The sequence below is a fragment of the Nematolebias whitei genome, chromosome 14 (genome assembly GCF_014905685.2).
Source record: "Nematolebias whitei isolate Nwh7 chromosome 14, NemWhi1, whole genome shotgun sequence".
Classification (NCBI taxonomy): domain Eukaryota; kingdom Metazoa; phylum Chordata; class Actinopteri; order Cyprinodontiformes; family Rivulidae; genus Nematolebias; species Nematolebias whitei.
Genome location: NC_056511.1, coordinates 21,760,911 through 21,783,126, shown reverse-complemented (window position 1 = coordinate 21,783,126; position 22,216 = coordinate 21,760,911). Strand labels below are relative to the sequence as shown.

The 22,216-nt window shown below is 38.7% G+C and overlaps 1 protein-coding gene across 1 annotated transcript in view; it reads right to left on the bottom strand.

Annotated features, from left to right (window-relative positions):
- Nucleotides 1–8,339: 8,339 nt before the first annotated feature.
- The window catches only part of pitpnab (phosphatidylinositol transfer protein, alpha b), a 24,221-nt gene continuing 10,344 nt past the window's right edge, over nucleotides 8,340–22,216 (bottom strand). Inside the window, exons 3-12 of the mRNA XM_037687992.1 lie at nucleotides 20,460–20,605; nucleotides 18,437–18,528; nucleotides 17,223–17,230; nucleotides 16,880–16,954; nucleotides 15,507–15,590; nucleotides 15,338–15,415; nucleotides 11,243–11,353; nucleotides 10,907–11,029; nucleotides 10,708–10,781; nucleotides 8,340–8,789 (exon numbers count right to left, since the gene is read on the bottom strand). Coding sequence (XP_037543920.1) covers nucleotides 10,734–10,781; nucleotides 10,907–11,029; nucleotides 11,243–11,353; nucleotides 15,338–15,415; nucleotides 15,507–15,590; nucleotides 16,880–16,954; nucleotides 17,223–17,230; nucleotides 18,437–18,528; nucleotides 20,460–20,605 — 765 coding nt within the window. The 3' untranslated portion in view covers nucleotides 8,340–8,789; nucleotides 10,708–10,733. The remainder of the gene's footprint in view (nucleotides 8,790–10,707; nucleotides 10,782–10,906; nucleotides 11,030–11,242; nucleotides 11,354–15,337; nucleotides 15,416–15,506; nucleotides 15,591–16,879; nucleotides 16,955–17,222; nucleotides 17,231–18,436; nucleotides 18,529–20,459; nucleotides 20,606–22,216) is intronic.

Here is a 22,216-nt window from a genome sequence, read left to right as displayed (position 1 = left end):
TGATGCATCTTGAATTATTGTGTATATAAAATTATTTTTATTAATGAAATAAATCAATAAAATGAACAAGACGGACTTACCTGCACGTGTGTGTTACGCCACGTTTAGATATTCTAGCGCTCATTTGACTCCTGCAAACGCACAGAAACACACACCTGATCAAACTGCAGCACAAAGAGGACGCAAAGTACAAATGCTCCGTCTTTTTGCCGACACCTTCACAGGTTTCAGAGGAACAACTGGGAGCTGATGGGGATGAAAGTCATTTCTGAAATGGACTGATAATCAGGTTTAATCACGATTAGTTTGAGCCCAGTTAAAGTGACAGTGCTTTGAAAATCACCAGGAACCAGAGAGTCTGCAGTTGTTTTCAGGGTTTATTTAAAAGAGCTGCTCAGAAACAAACTGTGTTACAGTGCTGATTCATTCATTCTTTCAACCTTTATTTAGACAGATAAATCGCACTGAGCCTCGAAGACTCATTTACAAGTGCGACCTGTTTAGACAGACAAAAAGTAGTGAAATGTAGGTTTTGGAGGCAAAAAAAAAAAAATCCTATCAAACTTTTTCTTCTTGGCTGAGAAGAAAGAGCTTGATATTGAAAAAAACCCACCCTGCATATAGACGCACATGGTGACGTAGACATTTCGCAAAGCAGTTTCACAGACAGGACAGAGCGGCAAAGCGGAGGAGGGAGAGGAGGGGAAAAGCATCCGCCCTTGACAAGAGCAAGTGGTGAAGTGATTCACGATGACCGTGATCAAACTGAGGAAACAGTCATTTTTACTAACGTCTAACAAGGTTGAGTCAGTTCCTCTGGATGGATTCGTCTTTGTTGAAACGTTTCATCTTTAATCCAAAAGACTACTTCAGTCTGAGGAGCTGCAAGAACTTCAGTCTTATAAATAGCACCTTCTCACAGTGGGTCAACCAGATTGCTGCTGACATCCAGAACTTGGTGTTCACATGATAAAGGAGGACCATCAGTCTAACAAATGATCTTTAGTGCCCTGATGGCCACTTGCTATTCACAGAGGGCTGAGTGATACTAGCAATAACAGCACTGTAAGATGGTGATAGCTGGACATGTAGCCCTCCTTCCCTGTTTAACGATGGACAGGTTCTCTTCACAAAGATGGCTTCCTTCACCCTTCTCTCTATCAAGTATGTGCACATCTTCATCCCTGAAAGAGTGACAACTGGCCTGCAGTCCTGGCCTGATGCTGCTGCTCTTCCATGCTGGGCCATGACCCAGCACAGAAGTTTGTTTGAAGCTGCTCAGACTGAAGAAGCCTTTTGGAGAAAAGACAAAACGATTCAACAAATAGGAATCCATCCAGAGGACCTGACTTAGATATATGTACCTGGATTATTGAGCATGAATCAGGACATTTTTACTAACAGTGTGATTAAAAACTCACACAGAAGGAAGAATGCAAACATCAAACTTGATGATGGTGAGAGTGTAAAATAAAAGCAGAAGGTCAAACTTTTAAATTTTGAGTTAGACAGAATAATAGTAATTAGGTCACAGATCATGTAAAACACTTGGCAACGTTGGCATTTTCTGTTTAGAAAACCTCTTACTCAAAGTGATCAAAACAACTTAAGTGAAAAGATGCTAAATGTGCTCAACATATTGATGCTGAAGAAGGATTGAGTTACCAACAACTGAAGACAGTGCAACAATCCACAAAAAATATTTTCTTTGTTCAGCTAGATGAACCAGTCAAGTCAAGTTTGGAAAGTTATTTTTTTTAAAGTTCTAAAAGTTGTCTTCATAAACCGGAGTAACCAGTGTCTATTTTATAAAATACATAAACTATAGATAAACTGTAATACAATCTTTAAAGTACAATTTACTCGTTGAGTACAGCACAAGCGTAAATGACAAAGAAAAAAAACAAAACAAAAGGTCTATGATTATGACTTCATAACTCTCTTCATGCCTGTGATGCTGTTGAGACCTTTGCACCAGTGATCCGTGTTCAAACTGCGTTCACCGACATGTTCGCTGCACGGAGCATCTGTGTGTTGATGTTGGAGCTGACTCCAGCCTTCTACTCAGAAAGTGATGAAAAGGCTACAAATTATCAATTATTTTCAAATATTTAACATGTTTCTTCAGAAAACAACTGTTTTATTTAACCAGGGGTGTTAATTTGTTATATGAAGCAGTTAAAATGTTCTATCATGTTTTGTCTGAATTGATTTTATCTTTTACATTAGACTTGTCCACGTGAGGACGGGACGAGCCACTTCACGTCTTTCACTACCCTTCGAGTTTCAGTTCAGTTTACATCAGGATGAACTGGAGCAACTCTCGAGATGATTTGGAGCCCAGTTCTGATTCATCCTCTCCTGTATTTTCTGACCCTCCAGCTGATGCCCGTCTGTTTTCTCATTTTGTGTCTTTTTGTTGCTTCATCCTGTTTCTTCAGGCTGACTGCACCGTGTGTGCATGCACTGCAGAGATGGACAGTCAGAGCTTATTTTGTAGAGAAGAAATTATGTTAGTGAGAATAACCTGGTACAAACTGCATTAACAGCATGAGCTGACATTTGTCTGAATATGACTGCATGATATTCTGATGGGTGCTCACCACTTCATGATACATACAGAAACTGTCAGCTGTAAACTGAGACAAAACCTGGAATTTACTGACCCAATTACTAACCAGATTTAGTGTCAGAACTCAAAAATAAGTGTCAGTTATTCATAATAAAACCTTTTAGTGTTTTCTTAATCTAATTATAGAGCAAAAGGTAAATCAGAAACCCTGAAGCTTTACCTTGTTTGGTGTCTGAAGATGGTGAAGATCTCCACAGATGTGAGCAGAAACGTGTTCTCCTCTGGAGGAAGTGTTCACTGACTGACTACCGGTCAGTCCTGTGTCCTGTGCATTTCAGCTGCCTTCCTTCTGAAGCAAAAGTTCACGAGCACACAGTTTCTCAAACACAGACTTAAAGCGTAACATCGGATCAAGTTATTATCCCAGGCTAGGTAACGAGTGAGAAACTCATGAAAGGACTTTTCTGTAAAGTGTATAGTCAACAGCACCTCTTAATAAAGGCCTTACTGATTGTTCATGTGTTTCTTTACTTTTTGATCACAATGAAATGCATAGTAGCTTCAATATGAATTTGGTTTAGAGTGTTTGCATCAACTAAATACTGTGTTCTAATAGTGTTTGTTTATCCTCAAATATCTCGTTTAATTAGGATTTGTGACATTTTGTCTGAATATGATTAATTTGCAGCACAACTTTCATTATGGAGGTAAACCTTTGCTGCTGTAAACGTAATACAGCCAACAACACCAATATCTTAACTACATAACACTCTCTACAATAATGCCATTGCCACATGTCATCATCAACATGAGCATAAATGATCCAACAGTTTCAGTGTTGCCAGGTGAGAAATGTAGGATGATCGTACTAGAGACATAAAATTATCGTATTTTGTGGGAAATTATCGTACACCCGTCATAACCAAAATAACAAATCTATTTATACACTATAGTAATGATGGGTCCGCTTCCAGACCGGCTCTGCTTCTTCTCCTTTTCTTTTTTCTTTTACTCACTCATAGGGCAGGCGCAGCGGACTATTCAGCCAATCATGGTCGTTGTTCTGAGGCACACGCAAACACGTCACTCATTGATAACATTTAGAAAAGCACGATTGGCTGGAATTTCCAGCCAATCGTACATCTGTTTGCGGACACAGATGCTTTCAGGGTTCACAAAAAACTCCGACAGACAGTTGCGAGAGGCTGATGACAACCGATTTCAACCACACACTCACGGGATGGTCAAATTATCGTATATTTGCCCTTTTTTTTGGGATTATTGATCGTACAGAGGGCAAAATTGTCGTACAAATGCGATAATTATCGTACACCTGGCAACACTGAACAGGTTTCTCTTTTGAAGCAATGACTCATGGGAGTTTGGAACTTCCGCCTTCCTCACATCCTTTAACAGCTAGCTACGCTGCTATGCTAACGTTAGCTCGTTAACTGAAACAGGTGAGGGTTTGCCTTAGCTGTGGCTTTTTATTTCTATCCTCCTCCATACCGATAGCAATGTTTTCTTTCCCTCTGTACGAAAATAAATAGGTTAAATTATTCCCTGCCGCTGGTGTAAAGTTTGTTGCAATATCATTATCCACCACACGGGGGCGGAGTGGGAGAAAAAGAAGTTAATTAAAGACCTGACTGAACATTGTTGGATTGTATACCTGGACAACCTTGACTTGCTATGAATCAGTCTTCATGACGGTCACTTTTAAAAGAATGCACACAGCAAAATAAAAAGTTGCATCAAATGTTTTCTCTGTAGTTTTTCTAAGGCTGTCACAAATTACGAAACAACACAAATACATTGAACAATACTAGGAGTCCAAAGGATTCCTTCTTCAACATGTTTGCACAGTCTGGGTTTTTATCAACAACTCTAAAAAGTTTTAACAACTCTGAGTAAGGTTCCTTTTTCACATTCTAATAAGGATTTTAAAATGTTTTGTTTATTTGTCTGGTTTGTTGTCTACAGTGTGATTGTGGACTCTGACTTAGGCTGTTAATAAACAGAGGACCTTTTTTTTTTTTTTTTACAACAATAACGATTACGCCAATAAGTTTTACTCATTTCATGTATCCATGTCCAAACACCTCATAAATGTTTTCATGTGCACTGATTAATCTTACAACATTTTGACTTCTCCCTAATATTGTATTACCATCCCCCAACAAACATTTTAATGGATATAATTTCACTGGTGCTAACAAACAACAAAACATCAAACTGACAGTACTTGCTTTGCTTCTTTTATTCTGTTCTTTACGTCGCTGATGTACAGTAGTGTTATTAGAGAATAAGATGACCAAAAGGCACAAATTCACAATAAAAGAAAGAAATCAGGAGACGAGTTTAACAAGAGTGAGAGGAAAAGAGCGACAGAGAGATTTAAAAACAGTTTGGGATCACAGACTCATTTGGTTTCCTCACACTCTGAATATAAATCAGGGAATTTAACAACAGATAGATGAGATTGTCTCTTTTAAAATAGGATTTCTCACAATTTTATACATTCAGACTCTTAAAATAAACCTTCTGCCAGCAATCCGCATGAAACTTTCAGTCTGTTTTAATTTGTCCACGCGTTGAATTGTGCAACAACGGTCCTACAAACACCGAGGTTCCACTGCTGATACGGTGGATCAGTGAGCTGAGCCAAGCTGCTGGTAACGGTCACTTTTGTCTGTGAGAGGAGAGAGACCGGGGTACAACAAAGGAACAACATTCAGAACAAAAATATATATTTATACACCGTCCTGCCAATGGGACGTGGTCCATGAGACAGAATGACTTCAGGAGTGCAGTTTTAAATTTCCTTCAAGCACATCTGACATTGTTCCTAACCGTTTCTTATCAGCACTACATTTGAGCAACTACACGACTCGACGTTTCCTCCTGTGATCGAGGGAGTCGTTGTGGTCCGTGCACCTCTGAATACTTCAGGATGGAACCAGCGGGCCAAGAGAGCGTGGCAGGACAGTCTCATCTGTATAGATTTATATTTAAATATGTGTGTGTGTTCATCTACAATAATTTGTTTACTATTTACAAAACTGGTACATACAGTACATCCACAAATCTCCATGGTTCAGCTGGTGGCCCCACAGACACACAGTGAGGTGATCACAACACACATGTAGGCCCTGTTTACACGAAAACGATTTATGGCGGAAATGGAAGAGTTTCGTTGTGTTTGCACGGTTCATTTACACGAAAACTGTGAATGTTTTCTCTGACAACGGCACGATTTGAGAACTGGTTCAAAAACGTCCCGTTGTCGTGTAAACAGAAAAAAATAGATGCTTTCTGTCAGGGGATCTCTGGCTCATGCGCAGTATGACACAAAACATAACGGCTTCCTACAATCCACAGAAGAAGAAACTATCGACAGTGGCGGATACCAGACTATTGTTTGTGCTTCTGATTCTTATAAATCTAATTTTCCCCAACTGCTTTCAGTTTGGACATCACTGGGCTTTTGTCATGGTGGTTTTCTCATGAGAGAAACGTGAGAACTTTTTTTTTTTTTACGCATTTAGAGTTTCGAGTTTCAAAGAACATAGCACCAACTAGTGGCGTGGCGAGGGAATTACACCTTTTCCACATTACTGTTGCTGTGTAAACAGAGATTGTAATTAGAACGTTTTCATGTAAATGTGTTAATAGAAATGGGGGAAAAAATCATTTTCATTGAATCGGTGTCGTGTAAACAGGGCTGCAGACGGGCTGATGGGCTCTTTACACAGGACGCAAACAAACAAACAAACAAACAATGCTTTGGAGTTTAAAAAATAATATACTAGGCTGTTAGAATAAAAGTTAGTTTCTGCAAGGTTTAAACTATAATAGTCACTTTTCTCACTCTGACATTTTTAACATCTGTTCATTTTAAAGTTTCTGTGTGAAACAAAAATAACTGACTTTATCTGGATTATATAAATAATCCAAATAAAACTATTCATAATTATAAGCGTTTGACTAATTGCTGGAAGTATTAAGACCCAGTCAAATTGATGGAGCGTCAGAGGAAATAACATCTCTGGGATTAAGCTGCTAACAGACAGACCTGTTAGTATTATGTCAAAGAACATTAATAAAATGCTTGGTCAGGGTATTTGTAATGAAAACATCAGGTCTTTGAAATAATCTGTGTTTGGAGAAACAGAGATTAACCCCCAGATTAATAAAAAAAAGTGGACAGATTATGTTTGAACAAATTCAGTTTCAGATATTTCAGTGATTCAGCAGAACACCATTTTATAAATCTTTGCATCACATTTAATTTCACATTACGTGGTTAATCCATAAAAATATAAAATCCTTCCGGTAACTGGAAGTGCTACAGCTAGCTGCTGATGCAGTTAACCATAATTGTATGTAAACAACCTTGTCACGCCAAACTGATGATGATGTAAATATTTATTAACATTTTCTTCACTTATAAAGCAACAGGAATTACGAGTTGTTTTAAAATAATCCACGTTGGCCAGAATAGTTGTCTCATCAATCTGGTCAGGATTAAATTTATTCCTCCAAACTGCGGCCTTTCAAAGATCTACAACATGTAAGATATTAACTGTTCATCACTGTTACACAGAACCTATAAAGATCTGAACCATCGCTTTATGCACTAAAAATATCTGATAACTGTGGATGAAAATGCCGCCAACAGGACTGATTATTCTCGCAGATTAATTCTCATTTAGACTCTGAACAAGTGCAATTTTATGCTGTGCGACACACCGATGGATATATTGTTCCAAAAAATAAAAATAAATAACATTTGTAATTTTATAGCATTGTTTTTTATTATTTACAAGCTATTTAAAATTATGTGATTTTATAGCATTTATTTACTTATTTTAGTAACTTTGGATGGAAGTGTTTGCTTCATTGTTGTCATGTACACTGTGAGGCATTTTTTAACAACAATCCAAATTTAATCAACCTTTTGACGTTAGCTTTTAGACCTGATCTGTTATTTGTTCTCTTCTGTTTGGTAAAGATTATTAAAACAAACGAGGATGAGGAAAAACAACAACTAACATCACAAAGAAGGAAGGGGATGGAGTCTGCTGTTCCCCGCTACTTTTCACCTCGCTGACGTCAGCTCTTTGTAAAACCACACACCACTCATATATTACTCATTCACACAAATATACCAAAAGAGTCAAACACATGGAAGAAAAAGGACGGTTTTCACATGCCAGCAGGAAAAAAAACAGCTAATTTTAAAGACAGAAACTTAAAAACAGCATTCATCAGGTTACTGATCCGGAGTGTGTGTGCTCAGAACCATCTCTGCTTTCCAAAAACTGATGTCACTTCAGGAACAAAGTCAAGAATGAAACAGATTTAATGATAAAAAGAGCACCCAATGTGCCATGATAGTTATTGCTATTGCTGGATAAGACCATTTATCCACTGGAGATGGCAGCATATGAACAGTATGTCACTGTCAAGACCAAAAAAAAAAAAAAAAAAAAGTCAGTCCTTGTTTATTTATAGCTGTTATTGTGTGAGTGAACCGGGTTTCCTTGCAAACTATTTTTATCCGTGTTTATGCATTTAGACACAACGTTCAGTTTCTGCGTGTTCAGCCAGTCTGATGAAACTGAAATAAAATGATGGCTCAAAACCTTGATGACCCAATGTTGCTCTAGAAAACACACACAGTTACACAAGCAGAAGCCTGCACACACACACAAACACACAGAGCAGCAGAAAAGATAACATCCTGACATATGAAGGCAGGTACAAGGAAAAAACTCTGATTGGTCGGAAGTATATAGCAGACTATTTTATATATATGTATATATGTGTATTAAATACATACATACATATACACACACATCAGTGGGATATTTGAATTAGAAATAAGTCCTAAGTAGCAGAGATATTGACAATTTTCTCACTATTGTCTAGAGTTCTGGATGATTCTGAAGAGCGGTTGAGGAGATCTAGAATGCTGCTACTGGAGGAGGCGGAGGCCTTAATGGGGGACACCAGATGTAAGAAAAAAATAAAAGGACAGATGGGACTCAAAGGAGGATGGGTGGTGAGAAGGAGATCAGCTGAAAACTGAGGGTGTACTGGATCTGGTTCCCTGTAAACCAGGCAGTACTGCAGGAGGTGGGGGTGTGGACCGGCCGGTCAGACGTGCCAGTTGAGACAAAAGGGAGAGTGAATCCGCTGGTTTCTGGGCTTTCTGGGAACAAAAGAGAGACAGAGACAGATAAGAACAACCGTACCGTTAACCTCATTAAATTATTTGTAACCCCCACTCCCCCCAATCATCTCCACCAAACCACCAAGGCAAAAGAAGTCAAACTTTTTCTTTAAAACAAAAAAACACCAATTTAAGAGTGAATGAAGCTCAAACATTACAACTTTACATTAATGTTGTTTTAGACTGGATTATTAAAGATTATAGTTATTCAGTCCTGCTTGAAAAGGATAGTTGAAGCACCTGTATTTTACCTGTATATAAACTTTACTTAGCACAACCTGGGAAGTATTTTTTTAAGAGTCAAGCTAACTACTGTACTCAGATGAGGGTGTATCTGACTGAAATGGTATTACTGTAGCCTATAAACTAAACACAAGAATGGAGGATGAGAATTAAGGCCATAAAAGACGAGCTCCCCTTAAAGGCTGGCTGCAGTAAAGGTCTAAATTCCTGCTCCTTCATGTAAAAAAATGTGACATTTTTCTCGCAAAAAACACTTTGGATAATTTTTTAAAGTGTTGAATTTAGTTGATGTAATTAGTTCTTATACTGCTGAATCTTCAAATATGCTATTTGAGTCTGAAATGGAGTGCCGTGGTCCACAGTAAATGACAATGGGACCACGTGTTGGAGAGTTAGGAGGGTGTGTAGGTGAAACCATTAGTATCAATGTGTGTAGGCAGGACCTTTCATATCTGATAGTCTAGATACAGTTACAGTCAGATGCAAAGATAAGGCTGTTTAAAGGTTTATTACTACATCGAGTTTGCTTGATCAGCTCTAAAATGAAAAAAGATGGAAATCCACCTTTAGACGGCTCTTTTCTCAGCTGATTCTCTGTAATAGCTCCAAATGCTCAGGCCCACAAGTAAGATACTGGTCACTCAGAAACAACCTCACTTTAGAAACTACGAATTACTACCCCTTTAAACCGTAAACACAACTTGTTATTCATCAGCGACATGCTGTGCGATTAGCTGAGTCTGAATGCATTAGCCATCAAACTCTTAACAGGTTACAATTCAATTCAGTTTATTTATATAGCACCAAGTCACAACAGAAGTCATCTCTGGGCACCGAACAGAAACATTCATGAATATAAAAGGTAAGTTTACAACATTATTCATCTGAGGAGCAGACTGCTTTGAGTTTAATGTCATCACAGGCTCTCATCTTGAACAAGCATGAAGGTGACAGTGGAAAGGAAAAACTCCCTCATGAGGAAGAAACCTTTACCAGAACCAGACTCAGGACAAGCGTCCATTTGCTTCGACCGGCTGAGTTTGAGAGGAACAGATACATATGATCTCTCCTACTAACTTCAATCAAGACTCTGGCAGCAGCATGTTGGATTAACTGAAGATGTTTAAAAGAAATATTTGGACACCCAAATAATAAACTATTGCAATAGTTTAGTCTAGACGTGACAATGAACCAGTTTTTCTGCATCATTGTTAGATGTTGCTAATTTTAGTGATATTACACAGATGGAAGAAAGTGGTTCTAGTAATGTTTTTAATGTGGGGGATAAAAGACATGTCCTGATCAAAAATCACACTAATATTTTTAACATTAGAGCTGGAGGCCAGATTTATGCCATCAAAGAGGGAGGAAGACTTAAAAATTAATTCCTAAGATGCTCAGGTCCAAAAACCACAACATCCATCTTGGCTGTGTTCAAAAGCAGAAAATTTAGGGTCATCCAGGTTTTTATGTCTTTAAGACATGCTTGTAGTCTAAGTAGCTGATTGGATTCGTTTCATGGACAAATATAACTGTATATCATCAGCGTAACAATGAACATTTATCCCATGCTGTTTAATAACATTACCTAATGGAAGCACACATAAGGTAAAGAGTAATGGTTTAAGCACTGAACCCTGAGGAACTCCGTTACCTGATGAGCAGCAGTCCAACAGAACTTCAGTCTTCTAGAGCCACCATCCCTTTGACCGGGTCCTTCACTCTCATCTGAAACACACAAGACAGAGATGAACAGGACCCTTGACTGAATTATTTTAGTAAAACTGGAGAACTTAAAAGATTTGGTGCCTGATAAAAGAAGTCATTCTTAGCTGATCAATGTTTAATCTTACCTCGTCCAGCTCCTTACGCGTCTCCTCCTCCATGCGGCGAATGTCCTCCATACTCAACTCGATCCACTTGTCAACCCAGCAGAACAGCTGGCGGTGGAAGTTAGTGAACAAGCGCTTCTCTTGCTGTCAGACAACAGTTAAGAAAATAGTCATGTTGTGTTTGAAGAAAGCTATTCCTGTTTTTTTCTGTTTATCCTGTGTGCTGCGCATGACACGTGCACAACTCATGTAACACACAGACAAGTGAAATAAAACACATTTCCTGACTATCCCTGCTGTGTTGAATTTGACTGGTATCTGGATGTCACAGCAGGAAGTGACAGACAGTGGCCGAACCTTTTGGATGAAGTTCTCCACTTTGTTCTGCAGACCCCACCACTTGAACTTGACGGTGACCAGTTTGTAGGCACACATGTGTGGGCAGTCTTTCTTGTTAGGAAGCTCCTTCTGCGTGCACACAAACACACACAGAGACACGCTGCTTATAGTCAACTAAACGTTGTTCATTAATACATATATAACACAACGTTTGATTATTGTGTGAATGTTTATGAAGCATTCACACGATTGTGGTCCATTTATCATCTGTACGTTATTTGGCGCGATTCTTCTCTTGCAGTTTTCAAGTTATTTCAACAAATCATGCATCAATAAGTTCAGCTCTTTCAAAACAATGACTTTTGGTACTGGTGCAAGTTTAGCTTGTTGAAATATTTAGACTTTTCTGCCTTTTTTCTCATACAAAATGAATTGAGCTCATTTTACATCCTTCAAATCTTTAGATCTGTTTACAACCTTTTACTGCTCCTTTTTACATTTTGTTCAGCTTCTTTGTGCAAATTTAAACTGTTTTTCAGCTACTTTCAGCTGTTTTTTCAGCTGTTTTGTTCTCCTTTAAGTTTCTTTCTGCTAAAACATTTCTGTGCTTCTTCTAACTTATTTCTGCTCATTTCAACTTGTTATGCTTATTTCAGTTGATTTCTGCAACTTTCAGCTTTTTCTGCTATTAGTTCTACTACTTTAGCTGTTTTTATGCTAATTTAAGCTTTTTCAGCTAATTGCACATTTTTTGCATTCATTTAAAAAAAAAATTCAGCTTAATTCAACAAAAAAATGTGCTCTCTCCACCTTCTTGTAAATTCAGCTTCTTTCTGCCTTTTTAGCTACTTTTCAGCTATTTTCAGCTTTTTTCAGATAATTTCCACTTTTTTATGCTCATTTCTGCTTCTTTCAGCAAACGTTCTTTCTGATTTCTTCTGGTAATTTAAGCTTGTTCTACATTTTCAGCAACTTTTTATAGCCTTTTTAGCTGTTTTTAGCTGTTTTCAGATAAATTCAAGTTTTTTGTGGTAATTTTAGCTACTTTCAACTTAATTAACTTCTTTCTGCTAATTTCAGCTTTTTTTCTGCTATTTCATCTCCTTTTAAGCTTTGTGCTAAGTTCTAAGTGCTAAGTAAGGGGAGTGGTGGCACAGAGGTTAGAGAGGTGGGCCTGTGATCGGAAGATCGTCGGTTCACGCCTCGGTACCGACAACATCAAAAATGTGGGCGTGGGTGGGGTAGGTGAAGCACCCACACTTCCCCCCACCCTCATTCGTTCCACTCTGGGCCCATGAGCAAGGCCCTTAACACCCCCATCTGCTCCCCAAACAGGTCTCTCTTGAAAATGAGTTCTCGTGGCTCAATGAGACTACCTGTATAAATAAAGGGTAAATGAAAATGAAAAAAAAAAGTTAGCTTTTTCAGCTAATTCCACTTTTTAAAGCTAATTTCAGCTTCTTTCATTTCCTTTTGGGAGTTTAAGCTTCTTTCTGCTTTTTGAGCTTTTTTTTTTGTGTCTTTTGCTTGATTCAGCTTTTTTAGTTAATTTCCTAATTTATGTGCTAATTTCTTCTTTTTTAAACCTAATTCAGAAAATATGTGTTTTTTCTGCTTTATTTTGCTAACTTAGGCTTGTTATTCAATTTCAGCTACATTTCAAGGTCCAAGGTTCTTTAATATCATTCACATCACATGTGGTACATACGGTGGAACGAAATTGTATACACAGTGTATTTCAGCATGTTTTTAGCAAATTTCAGCAGCTTTCTGCAAGTTCTTCAGAAATAAGCATTCACACTGCATTTTCACAGGAAACAGTTTCTCTAGTTAATCAGATGTTTTTAGCGCTGCACCCACAGTTTATACAAATATTACCTCCAACACCACACAAAGTTACATCTATGAATCTATTTTCTATGTTCTCCAACTTGATAGCAATTTAACTTGTAGAGAAAAACTAAAGATCTGAATTTAAAATCAGCTAAAAGGAATCTTTATTGGCCTAAAGGACTTTCAATAACATACTGACTTGAATATTTAAGTGGTCCTATTAGATTTCTAGGAACTATCAAAAGAGACATCAAGAAAATTGATAGACATTATCAGTTCCATGTCAATATGTTGAAATATTTGTTCAGGGAAAATTAGCTCAACTTTATAGCTGCTAAACAACAACAGTCACCGAGGGTGACGACTTTCATTTAAAACAGAATACGGGCTAAAGCATAGGAAGGGATGCATATCACCCACTGTCTTTAATGCCACAGATTTAAACTAAGATAGTCTGACTGCATTTTCTGTTGGCTAAACTGGATTAGCTGTGGCAGCCATCTTTATTTGAACTAACAAAAAGTTATTCAAGTGTGGATGTTTTTATGATTGTCTCATTAAAATCTGGCAAGAGGGTTAATTAGATATTTTGCTAACAGAGAGTTAGTTAATGTGAAAGTTTTAACCCCAGATTTCACCTGATCTGTTCATGCTCAGGGTTTGTGTTGGGGATGACTCTCAGCTACTACCACACTAACTCATTATCTGTAAACTGAATGTGTCAGAGATATTTTGTGTTCGCCAAGTTTGTCCACTTTTTTGTTTTTAGCAGGGGGTGAAATCTAAGAACTCTTGACAAGAATAAAGTTAAAACACACAAAATAACCCCCCCCAACATCCTGACATTTACTGTCTCTCAGAACCCCCCCCACCACCACCACCCTCAAGTATCATCAAAAGAACCTAAATGTGATTATTCACCAGATATTTTCCATCCTCTAAAAACCAAGAACAGATAAAAACCACCACAGAAACAATAACACACTTGTATAATTAAACACCATACACGTGCATTCATTAAACCAGTGCTTCTCAATTATTTTCTGTTACCCCCCCCAGGAAGACGTAAACATGTCGTGCCCCCCAACTCTCTGCTGTGACTGTAAATAGCATTGTCTATAAAACTGTTATAAGTACACCTCTGCATAACTTTGAAAAAAATAAAAATAAATATATATATATATATAGATCACCTTACAACAAAGAACAACTTTATTAACATTGTCTGTAACAGAAAATAATTAAAGTGCATCAATTTGCCTGAAAAAAAAAAAAAACTTAAACCTTATTTAAACTGTAAACATTTTTGACCATTTGATACTGAAAAATAAAGTTAAATGTAACCAATAAATAATAATAAATTCGACTTGATCAGCAACATTTTAACTAAAACACTTTGACCTACAAAAAAAAAAGAATAAAACAATTTGTGCAGATTTTAAAAAAATCTAAATGAGGAAGTCAGGATCAACGAGCACACTCATCGATAAAACTAAAACATTTTGTCAACGCGAAAGAGGGGGCAGGTGTCGCTCTCGCTTGAGTTTACTCTTTGTTGCATGCGCGCTGTGCGTGATGTGCAGAGCGCATGGACATAGCACACATGCAGCTGAGGTATCGGAGTTTGTTTATTTATCGTCTCAGCCGCAGAGGGGAGCGACACGGTTCAAGCATGGCTCCCAAAATGACAAGTGATAAGAAAAAAGTTATTTAAGTTGCTTATTACAGTAAATTTAATTTATAGGCAATTTGTCTAAATCTTATCAGTTAGAAAAGTAACAACAGAACATTCTTATTATTGGAATATACGTTGAAGAACACGGGATATCTATTGTCATGAGGACACACACTTTGTAAGGAAAAATTTAAACTGGCCAATCTCATTTCTGTCCTCCCTGGTTCTAGAGACCCAAAACTTCATAAAGTGCAGACAAAAAGACAAATATATATAAAACTAATAGGAGCGGACATCGGGCTGCTGTTTAATATACCATATTATTTTACATTATTAACGTTTAGCGTATATCTTAGATCCTTGTATGTTTCTTTTAATACTTTATATTTGTGATATTTTTAGGTGTCACTGGGACCTTGAGTACACAATTTTGTCCCACCTCATATACCACATGTGATGCGAATGATAACAAAGACACTTGAACTTGAAATACATCAGTTTCATTTGTTTAGTATTTACTTTGGCCACTGTGCAACAATAACATGTCAGCGCCTGAATATAAATGATTACAGATGAGTTCTTCATTTTACAGTACAACTTTGTACCTTCCAGTCCGGTCCTAGAGGACCTCGTCCCGTCTTCACTGACTTGTACCTGCATGGATCCTCCTCTGGTTTGTAGTCCTGATGAGAGACAGGACAGAAACCAACATGGCTGAAGCGACACACCAAGGCTGCTTCGATCATCTCATGGACTTCAGGTTAACATCTTTACCTTTGGCTCGACCTGGCTTCGGTCTGCAATATCAATATAGACCACATCCACCTTCTTCCAGGTTTCTGCATCCAAACCATGGACCTGCAACAGAACCACAGAGCTGTTTGGCCTCCCAGAAGATCAAATGATACGCCGACGATACGTTTCTCTACTGGTTAGAGGAGTTAGATTAGGAGACAACACAAAATGGTAGAACATGAAGAAATGCTTTGCATGCAAAGGCTCAAGATTTTTAACATTTTGAGTTACAGCCATTTTTAATAATAAGTTGTGGTGGCCAACTTGAATCAGGGTGACTTTAAAGGTTATTTAGTTTTACATATTTTTCCAGTGATGGGTTTCAATACAATTTATAAAACAGACACAGACAAATACATTATCATCCACCTGTCCTGGCAGCAGGTGATAACAACGAGACAACTAGGATTGTAAAAGGTTTGTGAATTTTATTGTTTAAAGTATGGATGCACAATATTATCAGCATGGTATCGGTATCATACGATATTAGCATTAAAGTTCAATATGGGACATCGGCCAATCCATCAAAATATCTCACCGATATAAAAGGCGCTGTTTTTGTATGACAACCCAGTGACAAGGATGCCTGTAGCGGCAGTACAACGTGATGACGTCATGCGCACCTACCTGCTCTCACGACGGAGAGGAAAATTCAAAATGTCGGCAGTGTGGTATGTTATTTTATTTTTTTTGTGGAGAGGATGTTGGATTCTGAATATTTTTGGACTACGTTGAGCCTCACTACATCGTCCCCAGTCAGAGATATTTTTCCGACCTAGCCTTACCTGAGGTACAAGCTGTCATTTCCAATGTCATTGAGAAGCTAATAACCGATAGCACTTGGGTGAGTTTTACCACAGACATTTGGACGTCAAGTGTTAGCCCCGTTAGCATGATTAGTCTTACGGCACAATGGATAGACAAAAACTTTGAACTTAAAAAGGCTGTCCTTCATGCACAAGAGTACAGAGGATCCCACACTGCAGCTAGGAACCTGGAACAAGCCTCCACAAGTGAGACAGCATCACAGGTGACTAATGCTAATAAATAATATTTAACACTTTTCATTTAATATGTTAAAGTGCTATGCATATGGCTGTTACTGAATATATGTCACCAGCTCTTACAGCTGTTACACAATTTTTGTAGCCAATAAGCCTAAACAAGAGGGCTGACAAAGGAAAGTATATTAAAAATTTTGGTATCTGTATCAGATATCGGCCAAAAAGCCAAAATTGTGCATCCCTAGTTTAAAGTCGTACCAAACCAAGAGCAATGATAACTAATAGGTGTGAAACGGTGTTCAGACAAACATGCTGTTGGCTCCACGGCTCGTGGTCTAATTTACGAACATTTTCCTGGTGTCCCATGTCAGGTTTGTGCCACGTCTCGATCTTGATCAGGAAGTTATCTTTCATATACTCGTTCTGTAGAGAGAAAAAATGTGAAGACAGGAGAGAAATTCTACAGAAAAAACAGGGAAGAAGTGCAACGGAAACGACGGCGCTCTCGTCGTGACACGCACACACAGAGTCACGGCGTCTAACTGCCCCTGCTGCTGTGTCACTGAAAACGATCACGTTTCTCTCTCAGCTTTCAGTGTGAGCTGCCTCCTCCATGACCACCGACGCCGAGCGGATCGATCGTGTTGATTTCTACATTTATGTTCCAAGCAAAAATAAAGGAAATACTCACTGTGATAACTGCAGGAGCAGAGGAAGGAAGAAAGCAGGAGCGCACAGGGAGAAGAGAGAGAATTACACATATAATCCAACTGAGCAACGTTTAAGAAACACGTTATCTGACTTTGAATGTTGAGAGAACAGTTTGTTATGTGTTCAGGCTCAGTTTGTGCCTCTGAATGTGTCTTCCTGACAGATGGCTGCCTGGCAGCTGGCACCGGGTACGAGTGTGTGATCTTAGCCTGAAAGGCTCAAATGATTGCGCGGCTCCTCTGACTGGACTTTACTAAATTATTCAGCTGCTCCTGGAAGGTGACGGGCATCCAAAGGCACAAAGAGAGGAGACAGAGGAGGAGCTGCCTCCAGAGCCCGGCAGCATTTCTGACCTGAACTCTGTCGCTCACGTTTACAGGATCTAAATGTACAAAACTGTGTTCAGCACCCTCATGTCTCCCATCTGACAGTCATCCACCAGGCTAATGAAATCGCTGAGTGTGAACATTATCTCTTGTTGTCCAATGAAGCGAAACGTTCTTATCAGGGACCAAGAGTCACAAATGCTCCAACTCAACACAAGTCCTAACGTTCACACCCGCTTCAGATGTTATCAGCCATTAAATGGCCATTATTAGTTGTTATCATCCCCATATGTAGCGGTCAGACTGCCCCTCCTGTACCTCCTAGTGGGTTTAAAGGTACTTTGTTAGCGATGATAATAGGCTCTGTTTTTAGCTTTGTTAGCGCTCATAATAGCTTCATGTGGTTAGGTTTAGGGTCTTGGTTAGGTTTAGGGTCTTGGTTAGGTTTAGGCACAAGGGTAAGGGGGTTAAGTTTAGGGTTGGTCCTCTGGGTCAAGTGTGAGCTTACGTTTAGGAAAAGGGTTACAGAAGTTGACCCCCCCCCCCCCCCCCCAAAAAAAAGACACTTTCTGGTTTAGCCCCGTGCAACGCTGCCCATTATCAGCAGTAATAACGATAATAACGTACCTTTAAACCTACTAGGAGGTAGGTGGGGCAGTCTCACCGCTACATAGGGGAATGATAACAGTTAATAACGGCCATTTAATGGGCTGATGACATTCGAAGCAGCTCATGTTCAGATGTTAGCTTCAAATGTAGCAAATAAACTGCACTGACTTTGAGTGGTGGATTAAAACAATTAAATAATTAAATATCTAATTGTGTACATTTGAGTGTGCTGCTCTACCAAGTGTGTGTGTAAGTGTACCTGTGCGACAGTAAGGGTATGCGTTCCAGGCTTTCTCGTGGATGTTGAGGGCTGAAGACGGAGCCAACATTCTGACGAATGACGGTACTTTACTGTCGGACAAAGACAGAAGGAATCGAGGTAAAAACTCTAACGTGATGGTGATAAGTAACGCGACACAAAGCAGAAAAAAAGCTGCAATCTGCGTAAATGTACAAACATTCAAAAGAGAAGTAATGCTAACTGAACATGGCCTTCCACACCAAATTTCCTATGAAGCATTTGTGAAATTATTACTATTTGAAATACAGCAGTCCCTCGCTACGTCGCAGTTTGACATTCACGGACTCAATCTTTCGTCGTTTTTCAACAATCATCAACTTTAATATTACTCACGTGATTGGGAAGGTACAAGATAAAAAGTTAACAAAAAATAAATAAAATCTGACACCAACAGTTCATGCTCAATAATCCAGATTACAAATCCAACAGTCAGGTCATATGGACGGTTTCTTTTTTTTAATTACTTCAGACAGGTGTCGCCATTTTGTAGTTTTCTTTCAATAAGCCTACACTGTAAGGCAAGTAAGAACTACTGTACACTACCCAGAAGCCAACAGTGCTTCCGGCTGCTGCTTTCTGCTGAAATGGGGAGAAATTTTGTGACGCGAATCTATGCTATCTATTAATCGCGGCTGTTTGACCACGCGCTAACCGGCCGGTTGAAAGAGGTTAAAAAAAAAAAAAAGAAAGTCCAGATGGACCACTGCCAGTGACCCACCTAAAGCGTAACTGGACTCAGCTGTTGCGTCAGAAGCTGCGCGCGGCTGACGGACCCAATTTGGATCATCAGCCTAACGCGTCTGCCAACCGTAAATGACTATACTAACTATAATATTACTGTATAATAACTATAATAATCCGCTGACTCTTGTTAATAAACACGAATTCTTATATCTTCCATTTTTATAAATACGTTTTTAAATCATGTCAAACTGATTTGCTTACAAAAGCAGTAAAAGCTTAATAAATTTAAAAAAAGGTTGTTTTGTTTCGGGTTCGGGCCTGTAATCACAGTTAATTTGTCATTTTCGAGTTGGGCTCGGAAGAAATGATACGGGTTCAGGTCGGGTCGGATTTTTTTTTAGGTCCAAATGCAACTCTAAGCTCAATTATCCACGTGCACATCAACCTGGATGGGGCGGTGGGGCTTCGTCGCTGCAGGATAGTTCTGCCGAACTGGAACCAAGCTGCTGGTCTGCAGAGTGGATGAGTAAAATTTTGCAGTACTGTACAGTACATATACTTGTACTTATACCACATATGCTGTTACAATTATGTAGGTTCAAGAACACTGCAGGAGTGTGGGAAGGGTTTATAAAGCCTTCAAATTTATATACATACTAAACTAAATATAGTGTTTCTACTTCATGGTTTTTCACCTATTGTGGGGGTGTGTGGAACGTAACCCCCGTGATAATGGAGGGACTACCGTACTTAGCTTTGTCGGCCATGTTTTTCTCATTGAAAATGAATGGAGCTCTCTTCACGTCCTTCAAACCCTTTGTGTTGTTTACATCGTGTTACTGCTCATTTCAGGTGTTGTTCTGGTTCAGCTTTTGTTCCAGCTTTGTTCTACTAATTTCAGCTTTTTCAGCCATTTTTCTGCTCATTTCAGCTATATATGTTGATTCAAAACTGCACAATTTCTCAACAAAAGACATTCTTAGCTGAAAACTCTGGCATTAAAAGCAGCAGGCGATGGTAAGGAGGGTCTTTACATTAGTGTCCATTCTTCACATTTTTTAATGTGAACTTCAGCTGCAAACATCAAAGAACATTAGCTACACATTCATGTCGCTCCAAGCCCGGTAGTTTGAGTTGATATTTTCCCTTGTCCTGATTTATTAACAAGATAACGAAAGAAAAGTGTATAAATGGATGTAAAGCCAGTTTTAAAGACCTTCGAGGAGAAAATGAATGAGTTCATTCTGCATTAACCTCTATGACCCTCATGCGGAGGTTTCAGTGTGCAGATGCTCACCTTTGCAAATGGTAGATTTTGTGTGTGTACTGTCCTTTCTCTCCGTCCTTCTCATAGGGTTCGTTCTTCAGCACCTCCACCCCCTCACCTCCACCCGTCTCATTCTTACTGGCTTCAGCCACAGAGTACAGCTGGCCAACCTGGTACTGGAAAACACAAAACAATACGATGACGTGCTGAAAACTGCTTAAAAAGAAGTTATGCCCTCGCTTTTTGTATTGAACGTTTTTTGAATATGCCCTCACTGTTGCATGCTGAGGTTAACAAATACCTAAATGTTTTATGTTAACTCAAAGAGTGTGTTTTGTCTATTTTACATTTTAGACTATCTTTCTGGATCATGTCTTTATGCTCATCACTTGCTCTTCACAGTTTTTACTCGTCACGTGTTGAAGTACTGGTAAACTGGTGTTTCTCTCACTGTTTATCTAATTTTCCCTATTCCTCAGCAGTTCATTGTACAGTTTAAACACGGGACAATGGCTTCTTTCATTTCTTATTAATCTCTAATCTACATTACGACAGCTGCACAAAGCAGAATCAGAACATTCCTTCAGTTTTCAGAACTTACAATTAGGCTTCATTCGTCAATATTTTAGTAAAGACTATGAAAAGATTAAAAAAAATTCTAATCAATGGAGACATTATAATCATCTTTTGAAGGATGAGTTTTTAATGCACCTGAGCTACTAAGACATCAACTGACTGATTGATGATTTAAGGTTTTTTTCTGTCCAAACAGGTCTCACTTGTAAATTAGTCTTTGAGGCTCAATGTGATTTATCTGTTTAAATAAAGGTTGAATGAAGGTATTGATTAATTTGTTGATTGTGGTGTATTGGTTCCTGAAATCAACTAAATGCACTGCACCCCAAAGTCAATGAGGAGCCGACCTAAAAACAGTTGTTAGTGTTAGTTGACTTTGACATGTTGTTCTTAATGAGACGGTTATCACACTAAGTCTGTTACCTCCATTTGTCAAGAAGAATACAGGAAATCAGCTCCTCAATACAGCCCATTTGTCAGATTCTCCTTTTTCATAATGTGCTACACATTTTCAACAAGATACAGATGTGGGCTGCAGGCAGAACAGTCAACCACATACACTACTGTCTACAAAAGTGTGGAGGTTCTGGACTAAAACCACAGAAGTAAATTATTTGTCTTTTAAGTTATGAGATGAATCAGACTTGCTGGTCTGGTATAACCACAGATACTTCACAGACTGATGTCTGGATGGCTTTAAAAGCTAGCTGAAGGGATCAGTCTTATTGCTATGTACAGGGTGAGACAGAGTGAGACATAGTGAGCTAGTGAGACAAAGTGAGATAGTGTGACAGAGTGATGCAGGGTGAGAAAATAAGACAGGGTGACACAGAGTGATGTAGTGTGACAAAAAGAGACAGATTGAGACAGAGTGTGATAGTGAGACAGAGTGAGGTAGAGTAAGACTATGTGAGAAAAAGTAAGACAGTGAGAACTATGTGAGACAAAGTAAGATAGTGAGACAGAGTGAGGCAGAGTGAGACAACGACAGGGTGAGATAGTGATACAGTGTGACAGAGTGAGGCAGAGTGAAACAGATTGGGACAGAGTGATATAGTGAGACAACATGAGATAGTGAGACAAGTTAAGGCAAAGTGAGACAAAAGTGAGGCAGAGTGAGAGTGTAAAACAGAGTGAGACAAAGTAAGACAGGATGAGATAGTGAGACAGAGTGAAATAGTGAGAGGCAGAGTAAGACAAAGTGAGACAAA